Genomic DNA, 26,605 nt, shown 5'->3' on the forward strand with positions numbered 1-26,605 from the left:
TTTTTTTCCCTGCCTTACTCTCTTCCCAGTAAAGTTTTTTTATTTCAATTTTGAAATCAAAGTCAGTACCTTATCCTATAGATAGCAGTCTGATGCAAATAGGCATAATCACTCTGTTATACTAGTCAAATGTACCTTACTTGTCCAGAATGTTATTACGTTTTGTTTCTACAGTGGCCCTTTCCAGATAGAAATTCATTTCTAATGCTCTTTCTCTTAGGATGCTGGGGCCTGTTTGCTGGGTTTAACATAACGGGGCATCAAAATCCGATGCCTCCAATACGGCTTGGTTCCTTTTTCTTCACTGAACTCTGCTTAGCCTGCAGAAAGCTGAAGGTTGTGATTATTATCTTAAGAAATAAAGCAGGGAAGGGAAGCAACATAGGCTTGGCAAAGAATTTCCTAGATTTTTTTTTTTTTTTTTTTAATTTGATGTGAAGAAGCAGGAGCTGAAGGTGTGTAAAAGTTCTGAGTCCTGGAATTTGCATGTCTCATCTCCCCATTTCTAAATTTAAGGTTGCTGAAAATTTCAGGTGGAGCAGAGATGTCAGCTACAGTGGAAATATGAATCATGTCAGCAGTCTGTTTATTTTGTCAGTTGAAGCTACATGCCAAAAACTACAGGAAGAAACTTCAATTAATTGCCAGTGGTTAGTCAGCAAGTTGTTGAACTAGCGTGTGTTAATTGCCTAGATGGTGCTTGATACTGAGGATGTAACTTCTATCTTGATGGTGATTTTGATTACATGAGAGAGAAGTCTTCAAAATGGAAGCAGAAAAACAGACTGTGGAGCCAAAAGCAGTGCAGATTAATTTTGGAAAAAAGTAAATGCAGCTTTAATTCTTTCAAGCTGCTTATAGAATAGAATAGTTAGGGTTGGAAAGGACCTTAAGATCATCAAGTTCCACCCCCCCTGCCATGGGCAGGGACACCTCACACTAAATCATATCACCCAAGACCTCGTCCAACCTGGTCTTGAACACCGCCAGGGATGGAGCATTCACAACCTTCCTGGGCAGCCTATTCCAGTGCCTCACCACCCTAACAGGAAAGAATTTCCTTCTTATATCCAACCTAAACTTCCCTGTTTAATTTTTAACCCGTTACCCCTTGTCCTATCACTACAGTCCCTAATGAACAGTCCCTCTCCAGCATCCCTACAGGCCCCCTTCAGATACTGGAAGGCTGCTATGAGGTCTCCACACAGCCTTCTCTTCTCCAGGCTGAACAGCCCCAACTTTCTCAGCCTCTTCATATGGGAGGTGCTCCAGTCCCCTGATAATCCTTGTGGCCCTTCTCTGGACTTGTTCCAACAGTTCCATGTCCTTTTTATGTTGAGGACACCAGAACTGCAATCTTCGTTGCTGTCTTGGAGACATTTCTCAAGCATGGGAGGTTCAACAAGCAGAAGGTTTTATTGATGAGAATATCAGTAATTTTTCTTCCTGGATCTTAGCTGATCTGTTGCCAGCCAAACAGTTATTTACAGTTAGATACATTGGAGGCAACCATGCAGACACAATGAGTTAAAGTGCAGTGGATCATCTCCCTCTCTACTCAGGCCACACCTGGAATACTGAATTTAGTAAAAATATTACAGCTTGTTCTGCAAGTGAGTATGTAATGTAGTTGGAAAGGACATACAAGTATCTGTATTACCTGAATAGTTAGCTTTTTGGAACTCTTATGTGTATCGTAATAGAGCTGCAAAAGCTTGTATCAATAGTTTGGACAGGGGACACACTTTAGCAGGGAACTCTAATTAGTCCTGATGTGTTTTCTTTCTTTCAGTTACAGCTGTGTGTGTATAAGTCCAGAAAGTTGCCTAATGCTCAGCTATACAAATTTAACATTTGCTAAAGAAATAAGGGTGGCTATTGCTGCTAGTGGTAATGGGCTGTGCATTTGCAACAAGGTAGATTTTCCCTGAAAATGAGTATGTAGCTTCTTCATAAGAAGCTAAATCCAAGCAGTCGTCATTCCTGCCTCTCCCTGCCCTTCCTCCCTGTCAGTGAGTAAGAAAACTTTTAAATGGCCTCAGGCCAACAAAAATGAACAAGGAAGCTTTCATCTGACACACTAAGTATCCCTGCGTGCTCTGTCAGATGGTAGTAAGGGAAATAGATAGTATTGTAAATGTTGTCTAAAAATAAACTTTAAAGGACTTTTTTGGCTTTGTTTTTTGTTGGGGTTTGGGTTGGTTTTTTGTTTCATTTCATTTTATTGTAGGAAAAAAGTGAGAATTGGGGCATCTTTAAATTACTTGATGTACGGATAAAGCTGTGATGCTCTGGATCAAATGCTGTATGGTCAGTTCTTGGTTATTTTTATGATGCTTGTAACATAGGAAGTTGGAACAAGCTGAGACTCTCCAGAATTTTAGGAATGTCAATAGTGTGGTCAGACACTACATAAAAGAATGCCAACAGGTTGAAAATGTTACGTGAAATAGAACAAGAAAACATTTCAGTACAAACAATAGGAAGAATAACAGCAGGTTAATAGCTGCTTTCTAACTACTATTTGCTGGTGTGCAGATTCACATTGTCTGAAAGTTTGAATTCAGGCTCTTTGGAAGTTAAAAGACAGCATGGAATGAGTGTCTGTCTGGTGACTTGAAACTGCCCATGGGGACACTTCAGAGCTGTGTAAGTTTTTTAAAAATTTCTTAGTTTATTCCCAGGTCTTGAAGCACAGAGGCCACAACAATCTGTCCACTTTCAGTTGCAGCATTGTGGCACTTCTAGACCTGAAAAATCAGATAAGCAGACTAAGCTCCTAGCTGAGACGTCTGAACAAGTTACAAATTGCTGCTTTTCGAGGAAAATGTGCCTGTTCTGCTATGTTGGGACAGTACTTACGGGTTTGGATTACATTTATTTTTCTGACTTTGATCACTGTAACCTGTTCTGCATGTTCTCAGGGCCGTTCTTCAGCATCCTTGATAGTATTGTCTCTCAGAAGAAAGACCATTCACTTCTGTTCCTAAACAATCTTTTTCATCAGAGTTCATCAGAAGGACACCTGAACAAACACTGACACTGCCATAGGAGATTCTGAATTTGGGTCAGTGGTATTTATCAGAACTGGGCTAAGGGCAAGTGTTATTTCGTACAGCATTTAATCTCGGAACACCAACAGAAAATGTCAGTGACCATGAAAGGAAAGAAGATGCATATGTAAAAATTCAACCATTACTAGTATGTGTTAGCAGCTCTGATCTCTGCAAAAGTAACCTATATATGTCCAAATAAATTGTATTTATCCTTTAACTTGGAACTCTTGTACTTTAAGAAGGTAGTGAAAAATAGCTGTGCCCTTCGTTTGTTTTTTGCTCCCATGACCAGTGAGAGCAGGTAATCAAATTTTGAAAAAGTCCAGAGAAGAAATTACCAGAGAAGAAATCAAAGTCAGATTTTGAAGAATTCTACTTCAGGAAATGGTTACAGAGCATGTGGTTTCAGAGTCTTTAGTTTCCCTGAGTAAGTGGAATTCATTCTGCTTGGGACAGCCTGGATATCTAATAGAAAGAATATAAATGTGCGGAAATAACTTCTGGACTAAAGCAGGGTTTAAATTTTCTGTGTGCAAATGCGGCTCTGTTCTTGACAGTATCTCTAACCTGGCTAAATCAGCCGTGAATCTTCAGCTATTTCTATTAGGCTCTATCTAAGAGCTCCTTTCTGTAGGAAGAGACCTCTTTTTGAAAGGAATGTTAGAGCAGGTTGTTTCTTGTGGGATCTGTGGACCTCCGACAAAAATTGAAGTAACCTGGTTGGTTTAAGCTTCAGAGTATGAATGCTATTGGTAAGTGAATTTAAATTGTTTTGAATAATGCTGTAGTTCATAAGAGGTGCTTTGTCCAAATCTGTTTTCTAACAGAAAGGCCAACTTTGAGGCCTCATAGTTGGCAGGGGGCACCACAAAATAAAATACTTCTGTAAGGTATATACCCTATTCTAGATTTGGAAGATCACAGACCATATTCTGCTCTTTGTGGGTCTGTTCCGTTTGTACTCATGGATGGTATTTTTTCTAACATAGATGTGAGTTTCTCTCTCTGGGATCAGACATTTCTGGGCAGTTTATTTGTTTGGGAGATTTTTCCATGGGAAAACTTGTGCTTTTTTTCTTCTTATCAGTGATTTTCACACCAGTGTTTATCCATGCAACTTCTAGATTTTGTCTGAACTTTTCATTGTAGTGAAAGAGAGTTTGTGATGCAGCAGTGTACAGTGGCATATTTATTTTTAATGAAACAAGTTCATTATATCAATTTACCCAAAGTCATAGTGGCTTTATTTTCTCTAAATATAAAAATATGTAGCACTGTCATTTATGATGTCTCTGTGTTTTGGGGAGTTTTTTGGTTATTAGAAATGTAATTTAGCCTTTAAGTGAAGATAGCTTTCATGAGATGCTCTGCAGGAAACCAAAGACGCTCTGTGGGGAAACCAAAGCAAGTTGGAGTGACTATATGAACTTTCCACAAGACATGTTCTTTTCTATGGTTTACACAAGGCTTGGGAAAGAAGCCAGGTGTGCCCTCTCCAATCCAAGAGATAAAGAACAAATTCTGGTTTTACAGCCTCCCTGACGTCCTTTCAGGCTTCAGAGTTTCTTGGAGAACTCTGGGCTTCTGAGAAGAGCAGAGATATGCGGAGGATAGTAGAAAGGTTGAGTGGGTAGATGGAAGTGGTAGACAGCTGGGGCTGATCTGCAGAATTATGAAGGGTAGGGTTTGTAGATCATTGTGCCTTAAGAAATCCAGTATAGACACTACTTAGACCAAGTCATAGTCTGATGCAGTAGACAGGAAACACTGTGGTTGTGACATACATTATCATGTCCTAAATCAGAGAGAGTCAAGAGACTGTGCTAAATTTCTCAGGATTTTAGTGGGCCTGACTTGGATTTTCTGGTTTTAGGATTGCTGATACAGGATCATAGCTCCATCTTCCAGGGTCAGGTAGGACTCTAGTTACGCAGGATTTTGGAGTCTTTCAGGTATTATTAGAAGGATGGAGTGTGATCTGCCACACAGCTACAAAGAGGTGTTGGAGATCCAGCTATGTGGATTTTTTTGTTTTTATTAGCCTAGTACAGTAACTAAAAATGTTGAGCTAGGAATAGAAAGCCATAGCTATGGAATCTAAGATCACATGATTTAATTTTATCAAGGCTAGAGTATAATAACATACCTATATATGTTGAGGAAATTGCATGTGAAAAGTATTAAAGAGCATTCTGGTGGTATTCCAGTTCCTGAGGTTGGGTGATAAAGAAGTTAATGTCTTTGAAGACTGGAGAAATGGATTTTTGGGCAGTAGTAGGCATTTTGATAATTTGTGGCAAAAGCTCTAAAGGGAGAACATCTAGAGTTAGGTCAGGGTCCTGTAATGCTTCTATTGCTCTTGTTGGAACTGCTGTGCATCCCATAATAATGAGTAGCAATTATGAGGATCTGCTGCTCATAAAGTGGTCCTCACTAAGATCATAAGGCGGTAACTCAGTCATGTGTATTTGCATCATTTGCTTTTGAGTCGAGACATAGAAACTGTAATGTAAAGGGCATTAAACTGAGGTATAAGGCTCTGAATGTTAATCTAACCAATTGTTTGGGATTTACCATTCTAAAAGAACTGTGTTCACTGTGTTTACCCTAATTCTCTGACTAATTTCAGCCATTTAGTCATATCTATATGTTCTTAAAGTTTTAGGAAATTTTTAACATTCCTCGCATTATCTGCAACTTTCACAATGATAATTTAAGGACATTGTTCATGGTTGGCTGATACAGACCATGAAATGTAATTGTATGTGCCCCTAAGCAAATCAGCAAATTACTTCCTTTTGGGAAAAGACTTCTCATCCATTTTCTTTCAGAGGAGGAGATTCAGTTTTATATAGGAAGTAGTTGAGTGTAGAGCTGCTTAGATGATACCATTTTTCATGTATTTTTGGTTTTATTGTTCCAATTTTTGTGTCACTGAATTACTACTCCTGAAATGTTACACATTTTAATACTGGTTTGTGCTGAGGTAGATGAGAGAATGACTTTGTACTGATTCCTTGCATGCTATTTCTAAGCCTAGATGAAAACTTGTAAAATGGGGTGTGAGGAGTAGTTCTCGTGGTCCTGATAGGAACTTTTGATCCAGGAAAATTCACATCTAAAAATTCAGAATAAAGCACAGCCACTTGTTGCATGAGACACCCTTTAAAACAGAGGAAGGAAGGAAGAAAGTAGGAAAGAAAGCAAGAGTGCAATTAAGAGAACCTGGACTAAATCCACGAATGAAAAATGAAGGAATTTCCCATGAACTGCTAACCTCTCAATTTTATATGTCATAGGAGCACTCCTGACTTGGAAAACTCGCAAAGAAAATATGCCTAAGTAATAACTATGTATACCACATTGATCATTTTTAGAAAAATTGTATTCCCTAATCACTTCAAGTCTATTTTAAATATAATTAGGAAAAAAGTGATTCTATCAATCATCTATTTATTCAGTTTTCCAGCTTCCTGGCTCCCTTCAAAGCGTATGGTCTGTTTACTTTCCATTGTCTGAGTTTGTGCTTCAGTTGGTTAAACTTTATCTGATTTTTAAAGACTAGCGCTAGGCTGTGGGAATGTTTGAAACTAATGTGCAGTCGTCTCCATGAAACAATATTTTGGCTATACCTTAAATGCTGCATTATTTCTGAAGGTTAGCTAGCTATGTTTTTAGTGGGTTAGATTGTAGCGGTAAATGTGTGAAGCACCTGTTGTGAAAAATGCATGGAGTAATATGGAAATGGTGGGTCCACTTGTAGGCAAAGCAGTCCTGAGGAGTACCTTTTCCTCATATTTGAATGAGTGACTTATTGGAATTGAAGACTGGAATGGTAATGGAATGGGCTGTACCAAATAAGAGTATTAACATCTAGAAGGAATTGCAGCCTCCTGTTTCAGGAGGAAGGTATGAGCAGCTTATAGTTTATGCATGTTGTCCTATCAAATGAAAGGCTGTTTTTTAAAGAAATAAATTTTAGTCTTTTGTTTTCTTTTTGGTGGTATATGCAGAGCAGCTTCCAAATAGTAAATGCATCAAAGACATTGCTAAATGCAGTTTTATAGTTTTTAAGTCACTGTATAAAGTGATCTAAAAGTCAACAAACAGCATAGGAAAAAAGGCTGAGAACCTCATTGTATTATTCTGTATCCTTTTTAGGTGTGAAACCAATGTTGGTTCCAGCTATATTTGATACAATAGCGAAGACATTGGGCCTGAGTCATCACATGACGGGTAGATATTCTGTTTTTCAAATTTGGAGGAATAGGCCTTCTGGCTCATTGTTTAAATATGATGAATACATTTACAGAGGTTTTTAATAGTATTGCAGCTTTTAAATATCAACCAAATTTGTATTTACAGAAAAGTGTTGCATAAAAAAGTATTATTCCTAATGCTAAATGAAGTAAAAAAAACAAAAATGCTTTTTCCTCCACCATTTGCTTATTCCACTGGTCAGGTGCCCCAGCCTTTCCAGGTTCATGTCCTGCTCAGTTCTGCGATGATTATTCTGTTTTCTTCTATACTACGTAGTGAAGTATTGTTTATGCTATTGCTCAGGTGGCAGTGCAGTGGGATACAGTGACCCACTGAGTGCTGACATCAGGTGTTTTTTAACACACCTTTTTTAATACAATGTTGTCATGGTTTACAGCCAGCCAGTAACTCAGCACCACACAGCTGTTCAGTCATCCCTCCCTTCCCTCTGGGTGGGATGGGGAGGAGAATCAAAGGAATGTAAACCAAAGTCCAATATACTACTACTACTAACAATAATAAAAAATAAATAACAAGGGGAGAGACTATAACATTAAAAGGGGAAAGGAAAACCAAAAAGTAAACATCAGTGTTGCACAATACAATTGTTCATCACCCGCCGACCAATACCCAGCCCGACCTGAGCAGCGATTTGTGCCCTCTGGGTAACTCCCCCCAGTTTATATACAGGGCATGACATGCTGTGGTATGGAATGAACTAGCTCTGGTTAGTTCAGGTCAGGTGTCCTGTCTCTGTTCCCTCCTGGCTTTTGTACCCCTCCTCACTGTCAGAGCATGAGAGATTTGGAGAAGGCCAAGGTTCTTAATGACCTCTTTGCCTCAGCCTTCACTGACAAGTGTGCTAGCCCTGCTGCTCAAGTTTTGCAAGGCAGAAGCAGGGACTGTGAGAATGAAGACCCTAGGCCCACTGTAGGAGAGGATCAAGTTTGAGATCATCCTGGGAACTTGAATGTGCACAAGTCTATGGGACCTGATGAAATCCATCCACGGGTCCTGAAGGAGCTGGCAAATGAAGTTGCTAAGCCACTGGCCATCATATTTGAAAAATCATGGCAGTCAGGTGAAGTTCCCAACAACTGGAAAAAAGGAAACATAACTCCCATTTTCAAGAAGGTGAAAGTGGATGACCCAGGGAACTACAGACCAGTCAGTCTCACCTCTGTGCCTGGCAAAATCTTGGAGCAGATTCTCCTGGAAGCCATGCAAAGGCACATGAAAAACAATGATGACTGACGAGTTTGGTGGCCTTCTATGATGGGGCTGCAGAGCTGGACAGGGACAAAGCAGTTAGTGTCATCTAGACTTGTGACTTGCGCAGTGTTTGACACTGTCCTGCATGACATCCTTGTTTCTAAATTTGAGAGACATCAATTTGATGGATGAACCCATCTGTCGTACTTGTTCATTTCCCACCTTATTGTAATTGCCAAATAGTATGTTAATGCTCACCACAGGTTTTATAGCAAACACTTCACATATATGTATTAGATATATTAGACATAATAGTATTAGATATAGAAACTGTATTAGGTATAGGAAAGTTATCTAATACAGATATTTTTCTAAAGTAGGAAAAAAGTAGCATGATAATGGAAGCTACTATTTCTCTTGAATAAATTAAATTACATTGTGTAGTTTTGGGGAGTCCTAAACCATGGGATTTGCGGGTTTCCAGTTTGGTTCCTCTTTGGAATGAAGTTTGGCATTTGTATACTACTGTATTCTGTCCTAAAGAAATAAATATCTAAATATGGCAAACAACAAATAATTTGAAAAGCTGCCCTTTTGGGTTAAATTTGTGACTGGGGGGTAATATGTAATTTAGTAATTAGAATTTAGTAATAGAGAATTCCAATAAACTCAAGTTTGCTAACTCTTAGTGTATAATTCCAGTAACATATTTTTGTTTTCAGAGCAGTCTTTGTTCTGTGATGATGAGCAAAACAAGTGAATGATAATTTAAAAAAAAACCACAGTATATACCTAATGTATATGACTCTGCAGTAATCTCTTACAATCTGTCCTTCAAAGCAGGAAACGTGGTGAAAAAGCTCTTACTGTGTGTGTCAACAAGTGAATTGTTACCTTCTTGCAGTGTTTTGAACTAAAAAAAACATCATCTGTGGCAATGTAACTGTAGTTTGAGTTTCTCTAGTTTTTGAAAGACTGCAGTGCTGTGGCTTTTTTTGATGACTGTCTCATTAAACCATCCTCTCCCACAGGAATGGACCTTATATTAGGATTTCCGTAACTTAGCTGAGTGTATGCTAAGCCCTGCTTTCCAGATGGATAGGCCAAGAGCGTGCTCACTGTAGATCTCAGTATTACTAATTCTCGCTCTTTGGTTTGTGTTTGCTTTTCCTCTACAGCCTCACCCCACCCTTGGATCAAGTAGGCTTCCTTTTTTGACTGGGTAGTATGGGTGAAGGTGAAAAAGGATCTCAATAAGTAGTTATCCTTATGTACCTTTTCATTTTGCCCTATTAAGAGCTCTCTTCATTTGCAGTACCAGCAAGGTGATGGAGGTACTGCCAAGTAAATGCAGTCCTTTCACTCTTACTCACAAGGCAGAGTGCAACTAGAGCCAGCTTGCTTCCTTTCAGCAACCTTGCTGAAACAAATTGCTAACCATGAGTGTTTCTTCACCACCACCTCTACCCTTTGAACACTTCCAGATAAACTGTGTCATCTTCTACTGGTCTGAATTAGAAGGCCTGTATTTTATTATCTAACCTGTGACAAGAACTTTGCTACCACGGAGGTAGCATGCTTCCCTTTGTCTTTTTCCTCCCTTGTTCAAGGAAAGGATTTTCTTGTGGCTTTTTCTGAATCCCAAGTAGACCACAGTCCCTTTTCAGGGCTGAGCAGGATACAGTATATGATCTTAGACACCTACCATTCTGAAGTGGGAACAGTTGTGGCTACAGTGCTCTTGTGTAGGGACAACTAAGCCAAGGATGTTTCTTTCAGTTTCTCTGTATACAGCTCTCAAGCAGTAAAATCTTTTACTCTTCCTAGTATTCTATGGGTATTTTCCACTAGTTTGACACTTTTAATGTCTTCTATCACAGAAGATAACATGCCGCAGACCAATTTCATATTCCACCAGCCAGCACAGGAAAAGCACTGTGAGCAGTTTGTAGAGGATACTACCACTGCAACAATTACGGGTAGCAGCCCTTCCAGACTGTTGGTGCAGATGATGTCCGTAAACAGCAGTGGGAGTCTTGAACTAGTCTTCATTGCCCATCTTTCTGTTCAGAGCCCAACTGGCAGTCTTTCAACTGACATTTATGTCAAGTAACATCAAATGCTTTAGTATGGAATTTACAGGTTTGTTGCTACAGCATAGTTCTCCAACTCTGTCCCATTTCAGGGATCCTTCATGGAAGTGGCACGGATAATGGGATAACTACCCATTATTCTCCTCTTTATTGGACCCATGCTTTTACCAAATGATTTTTGGATTTCTGATGTGGTCTTTTGCTGCCATCTCCCTCCCCAGCATCTGTCAGAACAGTCTGTATCTTCACCAAATGTTTTGCCATCTCTGAAGCCCTCAAGAGTGATGTGAACCTTAATAAAGGATTTCTCTGAAGAAATCCAAGGTTGCTTCTGGCAGTGCAACTACTTTAAGCTAATTTAAAACTACACACGTAAGCGTTTCTGTGTCAAAGCACATAGAATCATAGATTCATTAGGGTTGGAAAGGACCTTAGGATCATCTAGTTCCAACCCCCCTGCAGTGGGTAGGGACACCTTACGCTAAGTCATATCACCCAAGGCCTCGTCCAACCTGGCCTTTAACACTGCCAGGGATGGAGCATTCACAGCCTCCCTGGGCAACCCATTCCAGTGCCTCACCACCCTAACAGGAAAGAATTTCCTTCTTATATCCAACCTAAACTTCCCCATAGGTAAGAACAAACCATCTGAAGCCCGTCTTCCAGCAGCTTGTCTCCTAGACCCTTTCTGAAGTGATTTTTAATCTTTCAATTTCCATCTCTGTCTTGCACCTCTCTTTCTCCCACTCCCACACACTCATACCTGCTATAATAACCCACCACTTGTCTCCTGTGGTAGTCCACAGGAGACAAGTGTGCAGTCCAGGTCTGGGCTTGGGCCAGCAGTGTTTGAATGGTTGTCTACCTGTTGCCCAACATAGCAGTTCACAGCAGGATTCTGCCTTCCCTCTCGGTGGGCACACAAACCAGTATGTTTCCTCCTTGCTTGGCTTCCACTTTCAACAAGAAGTCATGAGACCCCATTCTGTCTGTTAAATAACATGGAAATTGGGCAATGGATTCAGAAGTCAGCTAGAGAGATGGGAATTGGTTTCAGAGATCTCATCAACCTTGTTTTCTTAGGAAACCATTTTAGGAAACTTGATAGCTTGAAAGCCACTGATTATAGGATTGAAAAATACATGTTTTTCTCTGTAATACAAGACTGGATTAAATAATCGTTGTTCTTGCAGATCTGATTATAGCAAATTGAGAATTTATCGGTGTTTCTATATTGTCTTTAGGCAAATTTTTAAGAAGGAGGTTAGTGCTACAATATGCAGTTCTTCCACATATCACTCAACAGTGCTGGTGTAGAACTGTAGAGCAGTCCATATGCAAACAGATTTCATTTTCAAGGGCAACAGGTCTTTCAGGGTGGGATCTTTGTAAAAATTCTTAGCCAGGATTTCAGCGTGGCTTAGCCATTATGTCCTGCTTTTGGTTTGGAGAATGAAAACTTCTGGAACGTTTTCATTAAAACTTACAAAGAGTATTTTTTGCCTCTGAGGGTAAACATGGAATCTTAAAATAACTGGTACTACTGATGAGAATAAATTTTCAAAGTAATATAAAATGACTTGTTTGTGTATCACAAGAGCCAGCGAGTGAAGCATGATTTTTGTGACATGTTGTACTTGGTATTGGAAATAATTATTATAATTAACTGTTGATGGGATTCCCTTATATGGAACTTTCAATGCATGGGATTCATCAAAATACAATTCATAAGGCTGGGGTGAGGGATATATTTTGGCACATATGATGAAATACCAGCTTGGGCAGCTGAAGTATGTTTTTGTTAGATGTTTGTCACGTTTTCAGCTTTGCGGCCTGAAAGAGCTATGTTACTTTTTTTCTCTCTAGAAACAAATACATGGACTAGTTGAACTTTTAAAGTTTTCTGGATACTGGAAGTGAGTGACATCTGAAGTTAGACAATGCATGGGATTTGTATATACAGGGTTAAAATCTTGTGGTTTTAACTATTTATAGTACAACAGTCTCAGTTGAAAGCTAGAATTATTTTGAAGATAAGAGATGCAGGATTTTGGTAATGTCTCCAACACAGGTAACTTTAAGTTTCCCCCTGAAATGACTTGCTTAGAGTATCAGTAAATCACATTCAATGAATAAAAAGCATTAATATGTAATAATTGGGAGGCTTTACCATATTTGAAAGTTCAGTTGAAAGACATAGAGAATTTTCAGTATTAAGTAGTGCATTCGGTGACTAAAATAACTGAAGTAACCTGGAAAGCCAAAATGCCAACAGAAATGCACACTCTGCAATTGGTCTATCAAAAAAAAAAAAAAATTGGTAGTTGCAGGAAATTTATTTTAAAAAATCTGGTTTGCGTCACATGAAACTGTGGAAAGAACAGCATTAACAAGATAATTTGAGGGGAGGGAGGACAGTGCTAATGATAGTCTTTATTCTTGGATTACATTAAGATTTTATGGAAAGAACTGCATGCTCATAAACCAAAGTAGAACTATGTAGTTTGCATTTTAAATAATATGTCTGTGCAGTTGGAAGTTACATTGGTCATATCCTTCCATACCATGGAAATTTTAAGAGTTCTCCCTTGTTACAGTGGCTCCATGAGCTGCTAATCATTAATGGGAGCCTACCATAAAAAAGATCCCCTTGTTACAATTAAACCCCGAATATTAAAATCAGTGACCATTTTGTGTTAATAAGCTGTATATACTACGGCACCATCAATTTTAAACTGAGAATTATTTGCAGTAGTTTACTGTTATTTACTGATAGTGAAATCTACTCCTACTTAGTATGTTCTGTAATACTGACCCCAAAAAATTAAACTTCTGGAGTATTCCAAATTATTTAAGAGTTGGTCACATATTATCAAACCTTACGGTGTATGTGTGTACCTTATATAATCACATTAGCATTACCAGTTATAGAAGAGTTATTATAGAGAATCACAGAGAATATATACTGAACAACTGCACAACTTTATACATAGTTTGGCATCATGAACCTATTTATGTTGAGCTGTAGATGTTATTAAAGCACTATGGTCTCTTTATCTACAATGTACTTTAAGAAAAAAAATTTGAACATACATAAACATGAAGATACTGTTAAAGTACTGGTTTTCTGTAGGTGTTCTAGTTACAGAGTCATAGAATGGTTTGGGCTGGAAGGCACTTCAAAGCTCATCTAGTTTCAACCCCCCTGCCACATCTTCCACTAGACCAGGTTGCTCCAAGCCCCGTCCAACATGGCTTTGAGCACTGCTAGGGATGGGGCAGCCACAGCTCCTCAGGAAAACTTGTTCCATCACCCTCACAGTGGAGAAATTCTTCCTAATCTGATATTTGGCACAAACTTCATTCCCAGTAAAGTTGCAGTGTGGATACCCCCTTCAGTGCATCACAGCAAATTGAACTTCAGTCCTTCCCTCTATGCACTGCTTCACTTTGTAATGTAGATGTTTTGCATTGTGCTCAAGTGGCAATGGAGTGGCCCTTAGGAGTGAAAGCATATAATGGGCTACTGATCTAGAGCCTTGGAAGACAGCACAGATGTCTCTTTCTTGTCTAATATAATTCTGTATAAATACCAAATTCTTGTCTCTCCTCTACATGGAAATGAGAGGAGCTCTGTAACCCCCCATTGTTTGCACCTTATGTCAGAAATAGCTACATCATTTATCTGTTCAAAGTAAAACTGTTACCTATTATTTTTAAGCATATGTTGTGTTTCTCATTATTCTTATTGGTGTGTCCTGGGCAGTTGGCTTTCATTCAGGAAAGTTAAGTATATGCTGGAAGCCATTAAGTGTATACTTAAAATTCTTGACTGGTTTGGAGTCAGCTATTAAGTGAAACGGGGTAAGAGTGGAATTCTGGTCAAATGTATGATTTGCTTCTGTTCCTTCCCCGAAGCAGGTCTCTTAATCTGTTAACAGTAGGTCATTATGCATCTTTTAATTTTGCATTTTCTGATTTCTTTTCTGGGCTTTCCTTCACACTTACAGACTCGTATGGTTTAAACCAAAGTTCACTGTTAGTACATACAGGTATAATGAGAGGATGGTGTCATGATTTTCTGCTTCAGGAAAATCTAAGTCATCTTCAGAAAGCAAAATTGAGCTGAACAGGAAGTGAACAGGAAAAAAACCCAAAACATATACTTTATAAAAGACTTTAACGTAACTTTTTGGTTTGTAACAAATTAGTTCACTTAATACAATACGAAAAAAGCACATTTCTCAGAGTTGAATATTACTCAGGGTAATGTCAGTGCTGCTATTTCTAGGGTTTTATTTTTACTGTTCACAGCACAGCAGGTAACACCATGTTTTCACTTTGACGGGAATTAAAACTGGCACTGGTATTGCCAAATGCAGTGTTGCCCTCTGAGCAAGTTTTTCATTTTCCTTTCTTTGTGAAAAACTACATGGGTGATTGTAAATTTGCAAGAGGAGATGTAGGAATTAAAGTACTCCTAGCAATTAGGTTTTGGAGCTCTGTTTTGGAGTTTTATGTTCTATTTGAACATCAGATCTTTATATCCTTTTAGATTAAAGGGTGTCTTGAATAGGTGCATTTCTTACTATTTATGCCACCTTTAACTTCTCGTAAGTAACTTACCAATTTCACTTTTTTTCCTAGTAATTTTGGGGGCATAAAACCAGAGGGCTGTGTTTATTGCTGGTTTTCAATAGTGTGCCTCCGCATATGTTTTGGAAAGCATGATTGTATTTGAGATTAAAAAAGTCACAGATAAATAGAAATATTACAATAGCTGCTGTTGAAATCATACTTTTTCGTGCAGCTAATGAATTGATGTTCTGCCATTCTATGAGATGGGCTTTAAAACATTCTCTAACAGTTTTCTATCTAAATAATGTTTATATATTTCATTATATTCATAGTACACTCAGTTTCACTGGGTACGTGTATGTGTGTTTTCTGACACAAAGAACAATACTATAAATCTAAAACTCCACATAATATATATATTCTCCAATTAGCTTTTGTGCCACAACATGTGCACGAAAAGACTTAGTAAAATATGTCTAGAAGTCTGTGGAATAATCGTTAACATATCAGCAATATTGCCAAATGACCTGAATTTTTCTTCTGTTGTATTTACATTTTCATTAATTTAATGTCCAACTCTGTGTAGCATGGCTAAGCATTTCCTTAGTAATCTGGATCTGAATTAAGAATATTCTGAAAGCTTTTTTCTTTTTTTTTTCCTTTTTTTTTTTTTTTTTTCTCCTAAGGATATGGCTCTTGTTGCCCCTGAAGCGCCTTCGGAACAAGCTAGAAGGGTTTTCCAGACATACGACCCTGAGGGTAAGGGCTGTACTTCATGTTGAAATAAGACTTTTTGTTGAAACGTACTCACTAGCAGAGACAGATTCCAGGTAGTGATGAGTTCTGCATTGTGTAGGGTATCTCTTCAAAAAAGAGGACCATCATTTTCTAAAATTTGTTCCAAATACTGCACTTTCAAATCCATTTCAAATTCCATGCCAGGGTAATACCCTGTTTATACTTGAGCTGATTAAGAGAAGAATAAAATACTTAATATGTAAGAGTAGGTGTTTTCTATATGGAAGTCAATCTACAAGTAATGTGAAGAAATTTCCTGAGGATTCTATAGTAAGGGAGGTTGCGTATAATGCTGTGGAGTTCTTGTAGCATAAGATTTTTAACCTTGTAATGTTCTTTCTAATTAACATAAAGCTTTAATATAATTTGATTTCCCTTATGTTACATTTTCTTAAAATAACTGATCCACTGTGGTTGCATTCTTCATGAAATTTTGTTCTTGAATGTATGTGGCATACACAGAAAATTTTCTTATGTTTTGGAAAGCAGATGTCTGCCATTCAGGTGCCGGTTTAATTAATCGAAAAAAAATACAGTTGTTGTCCCAAGGTATCTAGTGGAGATGGAGATTGCTATAAAAAGATTGAATTCTTAGTGAGTATTAAGCTACTGAGTGTATGAATGGATAAACAGAGTTTCTGTGTTACAGTTCTCTTTCTTTATTGAAGAGGGAGAGAAGTGTTTGAAAACTATGTTCCTTCTAGAACCTCACGCGTGTGAATTTTAAAGATAAATATATGCAATATTTGTATTTTTGAGTAAAATGTGTATTTCTGGAAAGCTTGTTTCTTTTCCTAATGAGGAGCTTTGCTACTTCTTCAGATAATGGTTTTATATCTGACTCTCTACTAGAAGACGTAATGAAGGCTCTGGACCTTGTGTCAGATCCTGAATAGTAAGTACAATGAAATTTAATTACTAAAGAGGTTTAACCACACAGTAATTATAATTTAAGGGTTTTTTTCTGGTTTCAATTAACCATGTGTCAGTTATAATTTGGGGGGGTCTTCTGGACTTTTCTAGCTTGCGTTCTGGGGGCAGTGTTATTTTAGAGTGTTTAAGTCAGCTTTAAATTAAACACGAGGAATTAAAATTAAAATGTCTAACTTTTGTAGTGATAATTAGAAACCAAAAAAACCCCTCATCTACTGTATTACTATATATTGAGGAGATAATTTTGAAGATATTCCCATATGTTGGGTGACAGTGAAACTGTGATAAAAGAGCCAAATATTCTAGGTATTCAAAGGCAGAATAGCATTGGATTAGCCCTGGATCTGTCTACACAGTTTGGAGCTGAAACTGTTTTAGTTATACTTCTGTTTTCACCAGCACTCAGTACCCTGTAGTGCTTATAATTGTCATTTGTTTCCAGAGATGACATCTTGATTTCTAGGATTAGAGTTAAAACTATCAAATGAAAAAGTTATTTATTTTAGATCTTAATGTGGATCAGGACTAATATTCAGTGGCAGCAGTTAACAGCCTTCAGTGTCAAAGCTTACCATGTTTTGCTGCTAAATGTTTAGGAGGACTATGTGCTTGAACTTTTTTACCTCTCCAAAAGATGGTTCTGCCCTTTTGAAGACACAGAGTCTAGTTTATTGGGGTCTAAACCCGTTCTTCCTGTAGAATGGCTCTGGAAACTGCAAGTTTGCTTACCACAGCTCTCTGAGATTTGATTGATGCCATTTTTTGTCCTTTCAAACGTTACTAAATACAACAAAGTTTACTGAGCTGTTCTGTATGAGGAGTAGGAGTGAAAATTGAAATCAGAAGACACCCAGGAAACTAAAACCGGAAAAAATCCAAGACCAAAAGGCTGGCATTCATAATATGTTAGTACATGGTGAAATCTGCAAAAGATACGGTAGGTGTTTTTAAGTGAGGTAAAGAAAAAAGCCTTAGTTTAATAGGTGTCAGAAGCTTTCTTTTGGCCATTTTGTTCTGCTGCCTCAGTAAATCCACAAAAATCCTCCTTTTGCATTCAGCATTTTTTCTGTTTGGATGTTCAGCCTTCAGGGTATTTGTGGCATAGCCCTGGCCTATTTTGTTGCCCATAGCACATCAAATACAAAATGGTGTAGGAGGAGCCAGTCAGAAGGTCTGCAATATTGAAAAACATGACCAAATCATCACCTCCTCTTAAATGTTGTCTAATTTGTTCGTTGTCTATTATTACTGTCTTGGGGACCTACTTAAGATGTCCTATCTGTTCCACACAGGTTTTTCTGGTTGTTTTTTGTTCGTTTGCTTGTTTTTAGGTAAAAATAAAGTCATTGCTTCCAAGTGTACTCCTTGCATTTTTAGTTCAAGAACTAAATGGAAATGCTTTGTGATCATCTAATCCAAGTCTTCGAGCTTCTCAGAATCTCAAGATGAGTAATATTCAGACCTGCTTAGAGGTTAAGAAGTATAGAAGGGAAAACTTCGTAGGGCAGATGTGAATTACCAAGGTGGCTTAGCCATTCCAGTACTCAACACCACTGCCTGTGATTTTAGTAAAATTTTCTAGTCTTTTAGTAAATACATCTAACAACCCAGGTCTCTTGTTTGGTTTTGTCTGTTTGTTTCTAAAAAAACATCTGATAATCTTTAGGGCACTGAGTTGAGTACATCTGTCAATCTAGGTTTAGCTTGTTTAAAACATTTTATCCTATCTGTCTGTTTGACTAGTGCTAGAGGCTTTTGTCCCCAAACACTTCTCATCCATTACAGTGCAATTGCCATCAGTATCATCACCCCAGTATTCATAACCTCTTCAGTTAAGATGCTAGGCCTCTTACTGAAGTGACTGGAGCATGCACATACACTTGTCTTGGTAGCTCTGCTGCAGTATCAGTAACACTGAACAGTGCTAACTATTTGCTGAATGAAAAAGCCTCAAACAGCAATCAAATTTTATTAAATCTCCCCTCCTGCTTAACTGGTTTAGCTTTTATACACTGTCCATACTTAAAAACAGCATGGCTCTGCATTTTTAAACAGTTCTTATATTTCATTAGTGAGTATATAGCTTGTTTTAATTTCATTATGGAATTTTAAGTGCATTTTCAAAGTTAACTTTACTGCCTTGGTTCTGTTTACAAACACAGTGTTTTTACAACTCTGTTAAGGATTTCGAGAATTTCAGCAGGTTTCAGACAGCTACTGAAATATCTTAAAGTGAGAGTAAGAATGAGGAATAGAAGGTTTAAAGTCCAGTATCTTGCGAATCCTCAGTTGTAGTTTCACTTGAATAGTGAAATGTCTTTTTTTTTTTCTAGCTATTAAATTAAGAGAGTTTATAGGATTATCACAATACCACATTCAGTCTTAAGAACCTTAAAACTCCTCTTCCAAGCTCCTTAATAGAGCCACTCTTGAGAATTACGTGATATATTCTGTGTGAATCGGCGCAGAAACAAAAAAAAAGCCAAGTAATTTACTGCTAGTACTATGTTAGGACCAAGAAACTGCTAAAAATTTAAAAACGAAGACATATAACTGGTAGCCAAAAGGTAAAATGCTTACCTGCAGCAGTAATCGAAAATATCTTAGAAAGACACTTTCTGCCCACATACACTGGCGAAAGAGACCTAAGTGGTTAAAGGCCTACGTGGTAAAAGAGGCAGCTATGAGAAGCTAAGACGCTGTCTCCTGAAAGGAAAATGTAGTGCCTGCATGAAAAAAAATAGGGAAGAATCTATATTTATGGAACATTAAATACAAAATAAAGCAGAATTAAAATCTTCTGAAGACTAATCTGCACAGTTATAAAGTAAAAACCAGTAGTACTTTCTTTAAGCCAGTCAAAACCAGGAGACTGGAAGATGGGCTAACGGAGAAGTCTCAGTACAACAAAAGTGAACGATTGCACAGGGAATAAAACAATCCTGATTTTACATAAACATTGTTGGCCTGTGAGCTAGATGCAGGAAATACATCTTAGATTTAAACTGATTCTCAGTAGCAGACAGACATAGAGTGGGATTTCTAGAAATTATGCCATGTTATAAATGTATGATGTTTCACTCCATCTTAAAAAGAGCATTGTAGAAAGTCATCAGGCAACAAGGCTAATTGAAAGTTATTGCCATGTTATAAATGTATGATGTTTCACTCCATCTTAAAAAGAGCATTGTAGAAAGTCATCAGGCAACAAGGCTAATTGAAAGTTATTGCCATGTTATAAATGTATGATGTTTCACTCCATCTTAAAAAGAGCATTGTAGAAAGTCATCAGGCAACAAGGCTAATTGAAAGTTATTAATAATTAATATTAAGGATGGCATTAGTACAAGGAAGAACTAGGTTAGGACTGTTTGACCTGGAAAAGAAAGATAGCCATTGGCATGTAAGAGTGGTTTGTAAAATCAGGGGTTTCTGAATAAATACAAACTGATTGTTAATTGCTTCTCACAATGCAAAAATGAGGTGTTACTAAACTGAATGATCAGGTGACAGGTTCAAAACGGGAGGAGATACTTATTCCCAGAATCTGTAGTTTAATTTTGTGAGCAGAGGTTATGAAATGCCACAAGTGTATGTGGGTTCAGAGCCAATTAGGCACGTTCACGGAAAGAGGAAGTATATACTTTTGTGTTTTCTGTACTGCCTCTCACTGAAGATGTCTGAACAGCAGACTGCTGGAAATGGGGAGGGTAAACTAAGGATATCACTGTCTCTCTTGTTGTACTCTATCATAAGCATCCACTACTGACCAGTGTCAGAAAGAGCATACTGGCAAGACGCTCAGTCGGTCTGACCCGATGAGGACATTCTTGTGTATGGTACAACTTGTAACTTAGCCAAAAGGATAGGCAGATGCAGATAAATGTTTAAGTGATCTGATGTCTGTAGAAATATATTGCTTAAATAGAAATAAAAAGTTAGAATTGACATTCATTTGTAGTGACCTGAAATGGTACCAGATTCGTGCAGTAAGGCTGTCAGATTAGAACTGTAAATATTTTCATTATTTATTGGGTTTGGCTTCTTCGATATCAAGGATGTGATGTAAATAAGAAATGTATCTGTTAAACTCTAATTTTATTTCAGTGTACTTAGAGAAAATCTTGGAGGTTTTTCAAGTCTCCATTTAAAAACAGGTTGCTTGGCAGTTACAGAGCTGTATTTGAAAGCTGACTGGTTTATGTCTCTTAAGTTCAAGAATGCTTCCAAGATAGCAAAACACCTTTTGGGTTGTAAACCTGGTTTTAGATTATATGGGTTTCAAATTATTTTACCAAATATGGTGGTCCTTCAGAATTAGCACTTACTTAATTTAAAATAACAAATTACTTTTATTTAAAAATAACTGTGTTTTGGCAACTTGCATGCCATTCTGGTGCAGTTGTCACGATTAAAAATAGGATGGTTTTGCTATATTTGGCAGCCAGTACTGTGGTAGCACAGCGTAACTTAGGCAATAATAAAAATGTCTTACTCATACTTTTATATTCAATGTTTTTGTCACAGTGTAAACCTCATGAAGACCAAATTAGACCCAGAAGGACTGGGCATCATATTACTGGGTCCCTTTCTGCAAGAATTCTTCCCTGAGCAGGTATCAGTAGCACTTTATTGCTGCAAAGCATTGTCTATTCTTGTATTTTTGATTCATTAAACACTTCCATCAGTATCACAGAACTGTTTCTAATAACAAGTATTGCATTCAGAACAGCTGACCAGCAAATGATTTCTTGTATTGTACAACAAACTGGAGGCTTCCATTTTGCATAAGTTGTCCATGATTTTGTCAGCTTTATACTGGAAGGAAACTCCATTGTAGCAACAAGTTCCAAAATCAACTTCAGGAAATATATGATCAGTTTGCATTTGAAACTGAACTGGTTCCTTCCTCAGAAAGTTCACATAAATTTGTTTTTTCTGAGAATAAATGACCATGCTGTTTTTTATCATTCTTGTCTGCTGTAATTGCTAGCAAATGGGAAAAGATTACAAGCATCTTTAAAACTATTTTTATTGTATCTCTAATAATGTAAAATTTTTGACAGTTTAACAAAAAGTTGTGTTAGAGTTATGCTTAGCATATGTGGAAGTCAGTGTGTGTGCCAGGGTAATGGAAAATTCCAGAACAGGGAGCTGGTCCAGATGGGAGCTCTCCTTGGAGGTTTATGGAGGTTTGTGCCATGGCCATGCCAGTGCTTCTATCAGCAGAAGGGGGAAAGTTTCTCCAGGGACAGAAAGATAGGCTGGTGGAGGCAAGAGAAGGGCTGAGAGGAGTACTTCTTTCGAGGCTTTTGTAGAAATGAAGATGAGTGTCTTTCTCTAAAACAGTGTGAGGAAACAGATGCTAGTGATAGTTGGAATTGTTAATGTTTCTCTTTATACAATAACACATAGCTAGTGCTGAGATATAGATTTGATTCCTTCTTTGATGCGAATATTCCAAACCCCATTCTTACTCTCTTAGAAAGTGCTAAATGCCACCTCAAAAGCAGGAAGGTACCTCAGCTTTCCTGTTCAAAGCTGTTGGCTTAAACAAAGATCATTCAGCCTGAGAGAGCAAGCCTGACTCCTTAGTGCTGTTTTGGGCAGTCGCTTGGAGAGAGGGATTCCTCAATTCCCTGATAGCCCACTATTTGGGAAACAATTGCTGCACAAAATTCTTGACATCCATGGGGCAGGAACTGGAAAGCAGCACTTCTTTTCCTTCAGGATGAGCATACCTTCCTTGGTGAGCAGAATAAGTGTCCTCATGTCTTCCCAGCAAAGCTCGATTTTATTTATCTCTGTGAAGCAATTTCTGTGAGTTACTACTTACTATTCCTTTTCACCACCACCCCTCCACTGAACAGCTTGTGTTGCTGTGAGAGACCCATACAGAGATAAGGGTTTTGAATCATGCAAGAGGAGAAAAATGAATAAGGGCTTTTTGTAATCTGATGGATATACTGTAACCCAAGTAGATTTTTCTCATTCCAGCCTTTACCTCAGTCTGCTTAAAAAAATGATAAGCTTTTGTTTGGAGCCTGGTCCACTAGGCATAAAAGAGATTGTATTGCACCTGATTTTTTTTTCCTGATTCAGTGAAATGCAAAGCTTTTCAGTCCTTTTAGGACTAAAGCATTTAAACACCTGGAATTGTAAAGGTGACAACTGCAGCACATCTGCTGTTAGGCCTCAGCTGAACAGGTGTTTTCACAATGAATTTACAGTTAAAGTAATTTACAGTTAGGCAAGTGCAGGTGTAAGTTACTTCTTAGCCCTGAAATGAAGGGCTGGAGATAGGATCTGGTCCTTAGTAAATATTTAGCTTTGTAGCATCCAGACAGTCATAAATACACACAAATATGGCTAGTACATAAGGTGTCTGACTTTAAAGATTAGGATGGTTTCTACATGGTCAGTGCTGAAGTTGTGGTTTAGAGTGTCCAGATGTACACAGAAAATCATTACTTGCTTTTGGAGTATTACTTATTAATTTACTGACTTTTTTTTATTTCTAATGAGAAAGGTAAGATGAACAAAATTTTCATGTCATCTTAAAGAAATTGTACTTTTTTCTACGATGTCCTTGAGTCTTCCTGTTTAAATGCACCTGTCTCATAAAGAGAAACAACAATGTATGTGTCACATGAAACTCTTCTTTGTACTAGGACTCTAGGGTTTCGGAGTCATTCACTGTTTACCATTACAATGGACTGAAGCAATCGAACTATAATGAAAAGGTAAGATTTAATAAACTCAAATCTAACCCTAATAACAACTGGCATGCAAAACTGACTGTAGTTACAGGCAAAATACTCAAAACTGGTTTTACAAAACTACTACTTCAGCAATTTTATTCCAAAAGGATATCTTTGGAATTGGAAACTGTGTTGTGCTCCTGAACAAATCTTAGGTAGTGTACTGGACCAATTGGCTAATCTACCTCTCTCTTTAAGCTGCACATTTTGAATAGAGCATTTTCAATCCTTATCCATGAGAAGTGGTATCTGAACTGTAAAGGGCAATGGAGTCACACAAATTGCAACATGTATAAGTAACCCTACATCTCAAATGAGATTTTTGGATTTTTTTTTGTGCTATATTTTAGTAGTCCAGATTTGCATCAAAAATCAATATTTTTTGGAACCATGGGGGGCAGGAGTGGGGAAATGACAAGTTTCATTTTCAGCTTTCTTGGAAGAAAGAGTGCACATGACACACCAGGACTGCTTTTATGTGAGTTCCTGAATTAGCATTTAGAGTAGAAGAGTGTTAAGGCATTCATAGACATGGGGAACAAAAATGGCTTCAAGTGAGAAGGCATAGCTTGGATATGAGTCCTTAAAATTACTCCTGTGAAATCTTCAGCAGTTTCATGCACAAAAATGTAGGCAAATGCATTTATTTTTGCTATTGAACATATACACATAATCAAGAAAATTTAAACAAATTTTTGTTTTCTGAGGATTCTCCCTATAGCATTTAAAATACTGTTTTCTGAAAAGAGCTGGTTTACAACAGAAGTTGCATTTTATGGCAAATCAAAACTCCATAAAGTTAAGTCTAAGAAACACTTCCCTTATGAAATAACTGTTTCAGTCTTTGCAAGTGCAACAGTAGTAGAAGATCTGTTGTCACAGAATTTTTGCGTTGCATTTTCTTATTTAATTTTTATACCAATTTGGGCCTCAACTGTTGAATTAACAATGGAATGAATATGGCCTGATCAGGGTTTTCAGGCACTTGAGTTTTGATAGATTTTTTATTTTTCATACCTAATTTCATTAAAAGAAGAAATAAAAAGTATATAAAATTTCATGGATTTAATCCTTGTAATCAAAAGAAAAAAGTGTCATAACAAACCGTTTCCTGCCCAATGAAAATAATCATCTCACCTTAAGTGTTCTTAAACAGCCATGGGCTGCCATAACTGGTTTCATTTTGGCAGGTCATGTATGTAGAAGGCACAGCTGTTGTTATGGGTTTTGAAGAACCAATGCTGCAGACGGACGACACTCCTGTAAAACGCTGCTTGCAAACCAAATGGCCATATATCGAATTACTGTGGACCACAGATCGATCACCTTCCTTGAACTGACAACGTAAAACCACGGGATCTTTGAGGAAGATACAAGGAGTGGTATTACTTGGAAAGTGGTTTGTTTTGACTGTGTGGAATTATACACTGGTATCATTGATGAATTGTAAATAATGATTACAAACACTTTTTCAGTGTTAATTGGAATATTTAATTTTTTTATCAGATTGATTTCTATTATAATAGTTTGTCTTTTTTGGCCACTGTAGTACTGTTAATGTGAGTTATCCTTAAAACAAAAAAACCCTAAAGTCTTAGCATTATTTTGCCATCTCATGAAGATTTGAAAAATGTCTGATACTGCAGAATCTGCATATTAGATGTCAGATCTTTAAAACATGAAACATACTCAGCTTCCTCTGAATCATATAAGCATGTTCTATTATTTAAATTATATTGGCTTACATTACAGTACCATAATGTGTGGACTAGACTGGCCTTTGCACTGGATATGTTTTAATGAGTTTAAATTTTTTGCAATTTTACCTGAAATTGAATTTTACCTAAAGAGCTTGCACAATGTCACATCAATATGATACATCTTTAGGAATATCAGTAAGTATAATTCATAAATACTCTTTCTTGGCAGTTGTACATTACTGTGGCTTAGTTATCAGGCATGTTAAAAGTGAGCAAAATCTGAGGAAAAATAGATGTATTAATATTTATTTGAATTTGTATAAAAGAAATGTAAAAACGGCGGAAAGAATTTCTTGTTCTATAATCCTTTAACTATTCAAACTTATAATATTGCCAAATACCTCTTTTCAGTTTGTCCAAACAGCAGTGTAAGCCAGCGTTACTGTATGTGTTAAGTGCATGAGAACATCTGTTATTACATTATTATATTCCTTTATTTATTATCAACTTGTTAGCCCTAAAATAAAATCTTTTCCTTGAATCATGATGTTATAAGTTTGGTTTTAATCAAACTTGTTCCCTGCTTCTCTAAGATACTGAAAAGGGAACATGGGTTTATAAATGTCAGGTTTTGAGTTGAGCACATCTCGGGGTGGGGAAGATATTTTACTGCATCTTGACAGTGATTGCAGAGGCTCTGCTATTGCCAGCGGGGCTTGATTTAACATTCAGAGTTGGTAATTTTTAAGATTCTATTTTCATATGTAAATAACGATATAACTCCAGAATGATCATCATGCAGGAAAACAAACTGATTTTGGTTGAAAATGAGGTATGTAGTTTTGGGGGGGAAACCCTTGTTGGAGAATGTGCACTGTAAAGCCTGTGGTAGTGGTGGAAAGAGAACATCCTGTGTGTGACCCTTGCAGAAATGTCCTCTGCAAGACTGTACAATGTATCATGTTTGCATCTGGAAGTGGGGGAACAGTATAGATCTGTGGTGGTTGGCCTTGACTGGTTGCTCTAGCATGAACTCCTGCCTCCATGGGGCCACAAGTCCTTCCAGGAGCCTGCTCCAGCAGGCTTCCCACAGGGTCAGAGTCTCCTTCCGGGATCCTCCTGCTCCAGTATGGGGTCCTCCCCAGGCTGCAGGTGGGTATCTGCTCCACCATGGATCTCCATGGGCTGCAGAGGGGAACAGCCTTCTTCACCAC

At 37.6% G+C, this 26,605-nt stretch overlaps 1 protein-coding gene across 7 annotated transcripts in view; it reads left to right on the forward strand.

Annotated features, from left to right (window-relative positions):
• The window catches only part of MINDY3 (MINDY lysine 48 deubiquitinase 3), a 52,193-nt gene extending 26,261 nt beyond the window's left edge, over positions 1–25,932 (forward strand). For all 7 annotated transcript variants that reach the window (XM_061468348.1, XM_061468350.1, XM_061468349.1 and 4 more), the window contains 5 exons: positions 15,886–15,958; positions 16,820–16,892; positions 21,458–21,545; positions 23,602–23,673; positions 24,882–25,932. In XM_061468348.1, coding sequence (XP_061324332.1) covers positions 15,886–15,958; positions 16,820–16,892; positions 21,458–21,545; positions 23,602–23,673; positions 24,882–25,031 — 456 coding nt within the window. In that variant the 3' untranslated portion in view covers positions 25,032–25,932. The remainder of the gene's footprint in view (positions 1–15,885; positions 15,959–16,819; positions 16,893–21,457; positions 21,546–23,601; positions 23,674–24,881) is intronic.
• Positions 25,933–26,605: the final 673 nt, after the last annotated feature.

Source organism: Pezoporus flaviventris, unplaced genomic scaffold, assembly GCF_033815535.1.
Source record: "Pezoporus flaviventris isolate CSIRO_AGI_PZ_B2104156 unplaced genomic scaffold, CSIRO_AGI_Pfla_v1 ptg000047l, whole genome shotgun sequence".
Taxonomy (NCBI): Eukaryota; Metazoa; Chordata; class Aves; order Psittaciformes; family Psittacidae; genus Pezoporus; species Pezoporus flaviventris.